The sequence below is a fragment of the Panulirus ornatus genome, chromosome 9 (assembly GCF_036320965.1).
Source record: "Panulirus ornatus isolate Po-2019 chromosome 9, ASM3632096v1, whole genome shotgun sequence".
Taxonomy (NCBI): domain Eukaryota; kingdom Metazoa; phylum Arthropoda; class Malacostraca; order Decapoda; family Palinuridae; genus Panulirus; species Panulirus ornatus.
In genome coordinates this window covers 54,892,549-54,899,981 of record NC_092232.1, presented here as the reverse complement: position 1 = coordinate 54,899,981, position 7,433 = coordinate 54,892,549, and the positions used below count along the sequence as shown (strand labels likewise).

General features: G+C 46.4%; 1 protein-coding gene across 1 annotated transcript in view; it reads left to right on the top strand.

The window, feature by feature from the left end:
• LOC139750438 (monocarboxylate transporter 12-B-like) overlaps positions 1-6,312 on the top strand; it is a 10,227-nt gene extending 3,915 nt beyond the window's left edge. The window contains 6 exon segments of the mRNA XM_071665241.1: positions 837-1,639; positions 1,832-2,102; positions 3,060-3,784; positions 3,786-3,945; positions 4,859-5,050; positions 5,518-6,312. Coding sequence (XP_071521342.1) covers positions 1,160-1,639; positions 1,832-2,102; positions 3,060-3,784; positions 3,786-3,945; positions 4,859-5,050; positions 5,518-5,678 — 1,989 coding nt within the window. The 5' untranslated portion in view covers positions 837-1,159 and the 3' untranslated portion in view covers positions 5,679-6,312.
• The last annotated feature ends 1,121 nt before the right edge of the window (positions 6,313-7,433 follow it).

Sequence of the window (7,433 nt, the reverse complement as noted above, 5' to 3'; positions counted from 1 at the left end):
CTGAAGGTTGGCCTAAGCATAACTGTTCTTTAAGATTATAAACCAAATTAATGACACAGAGAATAATCCTTCCACATACGTAGGGATACACGAGCCAAAATTGTAAAGTTCTTCTACAGCAGAAAAGTTGTAAATGAATGGCGTCACTTAAATGAAGAAATTATATTTGTGAACAGCTTTTAGACGTTTTGAAAGTTACATGATGGTAGAGAAGGTTCAAGAGATATGCCAAAAATCGGCATTAGAAAATGGGTAATCACACCCACGCACACATTTACCCTCACAAACCCAGTGGTTCATCCTCAAGAGAAGACACTTGCTACAGATGGGATAAATCTCGTACAGGATTTCATGCAGGCAGCATGAGAGGTTTCAGGACACGTCAGATCAAGCTGCTCAGTGACAGCGGACTTGTAAGTAAGTAAGTAAGCAAGTAAGTAGTTAAGTAAGAGTAAGCTGGGATATTAATCCACGGAGGAAGTGCTTAGTCTGAGGCGAAGGCACCGTGCTCAGGAATGTAATCATGTTTACAGAGGATACATGATTCGAAATAATGTCAGCTCACACGCATAGTGTGCGCTTTACGTAACCGTATGTGTGTTTGTAGAAATTGTATCTATTTCTTCTTACGTTCCCACTGACACGTCTCTGTCACAGGTTTAGGGAGAGTAAGCTGGACCGGGTCTTTCAAATCATTTTATTCAATCTACCTTCAAGATCATAGGTGTAGATAATGATCACATTGAGGCTCATGTTTAGTTATAAAACGGTTCTCAACTTCTGTTACTAAACTGTAATCAGTCCTTCATGTCTATGGTAACTTTTATCTATGATAGGAATGATGGTATGATAACAGATGGACTTTGCTTCACGAAGCGGATCAGATAAAGACAACCGTTAAGTAGCATCATCAACAAGCAGTCGCTCCTCGGGTGCAGTAGGTGCCCTGCATCAGTGCTGGTGGGGCACTGAACGGAGGCAGTATCTCCCACTGCCCTGACGACATCATAGCCTCCATGTCTTCAGCCGATCGAGTGGCTCTACCTTGGAGATGTTGACGGCGAAGGCTGATAATTGAGATCAATAAGGAACTTGTTATAATTCAGGACATATCCATGTGGTTGGGGCGCGCCATCACTGCCACCACCAGTGTTATGTCATGACTGGTGCGGCTCTTCATGGTAACCAGCAGGTGCTGGGAGAGGCTGCTGCCGGCGACCAGGGCGTACTAGCAAGTAGCAGAGGCTCAAGGGGCTATCACATACGTGAGGACGGTGGGGTGGTGAAGACTCGTAGAGACGGTGGGGAAGTTACCGACGGCCATGTCAAAGACAACGGAGAGGCTTTGCGAAGTGGCGAAGATGAAGAGGTAGGTGGCGACGGTTGTGAAAAATTTGACGACGCCTTCATTAAAGACAGCGAGGAAGCCGTGCGAGGAGGAGACGAAGCTGTGAAGATTGATGATTTTATGAAGGACGAAGACAAGTATATGCAACAAGCCTGCAAAGCTGGGGAATCTGACGACAACTTGACCAGACACGACGAGGAAATCGCACAGGTCTGCGGCGACGCGGGACTTACACGGGTGCCTGACGGAGGATGGGGCTGGATGATCGTCTTAGGGTCCTTCATAATCCTGGTGAGTGTGTACCACTCTGTCTCCTTATATGTCTCCGACTTTTGCTTTACTTTCTCCCCAGTGTTAGGACGGTCACATTACCGAATGAGAAATAAGACTTAAGAATTATTCTCTCTTTCCCTGCGCTCACTGATAGTTTTCAATGTCTGTACAAGAACGGTGTGTAACCCAGTGGCGTGGCAATCATTTCAGCTGTTAGTGCCAGTGGTGGGGCTTAGCTTCGGCGTTCTCTTCTCCCGCTACCTGTTGGGAGAGGGCACCTCGTCGTCCACTACCGCCTGGATCTTCAACACCCAGTGCTTCGTATGGAACATGATGGGGTTCCTCGTCAGGCCCCTGGCGAAGGAGTTCAGCTGGAGGAGAGTTGCTATCGTGGGCGTTCTACTGGCCTCCACCTCCACCATCATTTCGGCCTTTTCTCCTTCACCAGAGTTCTTGTTCTTCTCCTTCTCCCTGCTAAACGGTAAGCTATGGCAGAACCAGCGCCTCGGCTATATAGGGTCGGTGAAGTATGCTGATCTGAAGGTGACCGTGTTATGCACATATAGTCCTTAGCATTCATAGGTGAAGTGCCATTCTGCTGGATGTCTAACACACTCCAAATGGTCCATAAGTTCTGTCAAAGAGAGTAGTGATTCTCATGATTTTTCTAGCACGTAAACTATAATTCCAGAACCTATAAACCCAACATCTTTGGTTATATTACCTATGATCCCAGCATCTATGATTCCAGCTATGTATAGTTATGGTACCTTTGATTTCAACACCTGTGATTGCAGCACCTGTGATTCCAGCACATACGGTCACACCAATGATTCCAGCTGCCCTCACATAAACCGAGCGCTTTCATATTTCCCAACATTTTTACGAATGAACGTTGATATAAACGTAGTTTTACAATGTAATGATTTGTAATGTGGATGAAATACTTGTGCATATATACTCAAGTTTACCCTTGTAAAAGTATTTTATTGTACCCTACAGCAAGTGTACTTTACTATATCCTACAACAAGTGTACAAATCTGCCATCTCCTCGACTAGATGAACTGGATGATGATGATGGTTTTCTAGACTGGAGTTAGAGTTTTCGATTTCGTTTTCCTTGTTTTTGAACGTTTCCGTCACCGTTAAAGACAGATGCTACAGGGATCCTCTTGAGTCGCGATTGATTCACTGTGTTACTTGTCTTTTCAAAAACACCGTCAAACTGTTTACTTAATGGTCTTTTCAGGATCTCATCGTCAAATGTGAAAAAAGGACTTCGAAAGGACCTAATGGTCTTTTGTTGTTTGAATTCCTTTGTCTTCCTATATATATTACTGTGGACTGATACATATTTTCTCCTTACATGACTCAACGATGAAGTTTTCATTTACTTTTCTATCACTTTTTTTCCTTGAACATCAAATGTGCTTGCAGGCGTAGGCGGAGGTCTGGTTGTGTGTATGTGCTTCATCTTGGTGCCCATGTACTTCGACCGACGTCGAGGGGTGGCCAACGCAGTTACCATGTCAGGAATACCCATAGGGCAGATGGCCGGGCCTCCCTTAGTTCGCTTCCTGCAAGACGAGTACGGGTTTAAGGGCGCGACTCTCATCATTGGGGCGATATTGCTCAACGGCCTGGTCGGAGCTGCTTTCTTCCACCCGGTCGAGTGGCATATGAAGCCGCCTCGCCTGGGGCTGATAGAGGAGGGATCTGTGCACTTGATGCGGGAGGATATTGTGAAGGTGAGGCAAAGAGGACGGTGTGGTGACTCCTCGTCTGGTGCTGATGACAAGGACGAGTCAGGGAGGCTGAGTCGTGGTTCTCACGGAGTGACTGTGTGGCAAGATGACCCTCTCAGCCTAAAGGAGCGCTCGTATTTGACATCTATGGACGACATGACGCTCTCGCTCTCCTCACAGAGCCAGTCTAGCCTCGCGGCTGCCCCTGCCGTTGTAAGTGTCAAGGAGAGCATTGCAAGGAAGGGATCGAAAGGTATTAAGAGGCTCCCGAAGGTGTTCATGCAGGTAGTTCGCACCACCATCGCAGACCTGGGCGTCTTCCGCTCTCCTTGTGCCGTGATTATATCTTTCGGGAGTTCGTTGTTCCTCAACGGCTATTACAACTTTGCTATGATGGTGCCCTTCGCCATGCAGGCAGGCGGGACACACTCTACAGGACTCCGCCACCTGTATATCCGTGTCGGCTGTATGTAACTTGCTAGCCAGGGGGTTGATATCAGCGCTGTCCGACTGTCGAGGATTCAACATGCGAGCAGTGTACATGACTGGAATCACCACCTCAGCCACCTGTGTCTTCGGTAAGCCACGGATGTCTTGTGCAATATAACTTAATACACTCCGCAGTGCAAAGTCAATGACAGAGTAGATTGGATATTTTACTGATCACATATTTGGCACAGAAGACCTGTTGTTGTAGCCTTTAATTTTTGGTAATGTTGCGGAGCACTTAGAAGTCACCAACCTACTAAGTACTGCTGTATGTTGGTCCTGACCTTAGCACGTTTTCCTTTGATTAAAGTAGCAGTGATAATTAGCAGTCACCCAAGCCCGAGACACAACCTTCTGTTTCCATGTTTTATTACATATCAGGTCCATCCACTCTGTCACACTTTCTCCTCCATAGGTGAGAAAGGTGAGTGTAGTGTGTGAGGTGAATGAGTGTGGTGAATGAGGAGGGTGAGTGTGGTGGGTGAGGAGGGTGAATTGGTGAGTGAGGAGGGTGAATTTGGTGAGTGAGGAGGGTTTTACCTCAAATCAACTTTTTCTTCGTCTTCTTAATGCAGGGAGTGATGTACCAATTATAGAGTGGTTTAGAACAGTACAGTAGCTACGTTTAAGGATACACTTGATGAATACCTCGCTTCAAGTCCACGACTAACATCTTTGCCTCCACAGTCATACGAACACCTACAGGTCTTTCTCTGTACATCATCCGTACGTCTGTCGACCATTACCACACTAATGTGTGAGTTTTTGATACCTTCCACCACCACATCTTAGCCTAGAAAGTGACCTAGTGGCCTGTCGCTCCTTATATTCCTGTGTCTCACTTTGATTTCATCCATCCACCTGAAGACGTCAACAGTCTGCTGATCACTTCCTTCCGGTCATGTCTGCCAGCGACCACGATTCACTTTAACAAGATATCTTAGTCTGGTGGCACAGGTGAGGGCCAGGGGAGGTGAACACTAATCCTGCTGGTGCCTGCAGTGTTCCCGCTTCTGTCCGACCTGGGGTGGATGATGGCGACCATGGCGGTGTGGGGGAGTGGCGTCGGCACGACCATGGGCCTCTTCAATCTGGTCATGGTCAGGTTCATGGGCCTGGACAAACTGGCGCCCGTCTTCGGGGCTTCCAGTCTCACCATCGGCGCCGGATTCCTCTTCTTCGGGCCGCTCACAGGTCAGCCATATTGGTCCCTACCTCAGCCAGGTTATCTATACCGAGCCCGTTCTGGCACACACGAATGATCACTCTCCTTATCTCTTATCAGTCTGGTGACTGAATCTAATCAACTCTTAAATCATGCACGACAGGAGCCTCTTCTTCTTTGTAGTTATGTGGAATAATTCTTTTAGTTACGCTAGTAATGAAAGTTATAATATCCATTGTTATAAGTATATACTTTTTTAAGAGCAGAATAGTATTATAATTCTGTGTGTGATGTCGTCCATACCACTTTATTTTCTCCACACCGAGTTTCCGTCTGTTCTTCATATATATCGCTATTTACCTGAAGAATGATTGGCTTTGTTTCTTAGGATACTCTTGTCTCGCCTGTGGCCTCCTGACTCTCTCCTCCCGCCCAGCTACCCCTACGTAGCTCCAGTAGCCAGGAACTTAGCTACTCCGTCGGACGTGTTTTACAGGTGTGATCCGTGACGTGAGCGGCAGCTACGCCGTCAGCATGTGGGTGTTGTCCGGCATCATGTTCACTGCCACTATCCTGTGGCTCTTCATGCCCGCTGCCCAGGCCTACGACCAGCGCAGGAGAGCCAAGGAGAATGAGAAGAAAGTCTTTAACGTATGAACGTTCAAGTAGACGAGCAGACGTGGGGACCTTTGCCTCCCTGGATGATGTGACTCTCCTCATCTACTGAACATGGGGAGGGTCGACTTACCATACACTCCATACAGTCTTTCTGTGATCGTTCTGATTCAAGGTAAATGCAAAAAGGTCCATCTCGTGTCGAATCTAGAAGCTATCAATTTCCTACTCAGAAATACAGTGGTAAACATCTGAGAACTCAAGCGTCCTACACACACACACACACACACACACTGAGAGAAGGATGAGGAGCAGTAATTTCTCCAGTCGTGAGGTGTTAACCCGACGAGTGTGGTGATGATAGCCTCACGTCACCAAACACTGTCGCTGGAGGAACACGAGAGTCAGACGTAAAGGTGACGATGTACAGACACTTGAGTATCTGAGGGAGACTCGTGTGCTCAGGGTTCAACAAGTGGTCGTCTTAAAACTGCCTTGACAGTTTGTTAACGATAACCAAATGACCAGCAGGACTGAGGTACACCAATGGACGAGGTTATCATCGTACACCGCGGGAGATAACCCTCATCATTATGTCATTTTTCCTCTGTATATCATACTTCTTATAATGTACTCTTGAACTGTTAGTGATGATTAAAGTTTAGAAACATAACAATTAGCTGTTTTAAGTTATATATATATATATATATATATATATATATATATATATTTATCAAACATACTTTGTCGCTGTCTCCCGCGTTAGCGAGGTAGCGCAAGGAAACAGACGAAAGAATGGACCAACCCACCCACATACACATGATCATACATACACGCCTACACACGCACATATACATATCTATACATTTCAACGTATACACACATATACATACACAGACATATACATATACACACATGTACATATTCATACTCGCCGCCTTCATCCATTCCTGTCACCACCCCGCCACACATGAAATGGCACCCCCTTCCCTCCTCGCGAGCGCGAGGTAGCGCTAGGAAAAGACAAGGCTACATTAGTTCACACCCAGTCTGTAGCTGTCATGTGTAATGCACCGAAACCACAGTTCCCTTTCCACATCCAGGCCCCACACAACTTTCCATGGTTTACCCCAGACGCTTCACATGCCCTGGTTCAATCCATTGACAGCACGTCGACCCCGGTATACCACATCGTTCCAATTCACTCTATTCGTTGCACGTCTTTCGCCCTCCTGTATGTTCAGGCCACGATCATTCAAAACCTTTTTCCATCCATCCTTCCACCTGCAATTTGGTCTCCCACTTCTCCTCGTTCCCTCCACCTCTGACACATATATTCTCTTTGTCAATCTTTCCTTACTCATTTTCTCCATGCGACCAAACCATTTCAATACACCCTCTTCTGCTTTCTCAGTCACACTCTTTTCATTACCACATATCTCTCTTACCCTTTCATTACTTATTCGCTCAAACCACCTCACACATACTGTCCTCAAACACCTCATTTCCAACTCATCCACCCTCCTCCACATAACCCTACCTATAGCTCACGCCTCGCAACCATATAACATTATAGGAACCACTATTCCTTCAAGCACACCCATTTTTGCACTCCGAGATAACTTTCTGGCCTTTCACACATTTTTCAACGCTCCCAGAACCTTCGCTCCTTCCCTCACCCTGTGACTCACTTCCGCTTCCATGGTTCCATCCGCTGCTAAATCCACTCCTAGATATCTAAAGCACTTCACTTCCTCCAGCTTTTCTCCATTCAAACTTACCTCCTAATTGACTTGT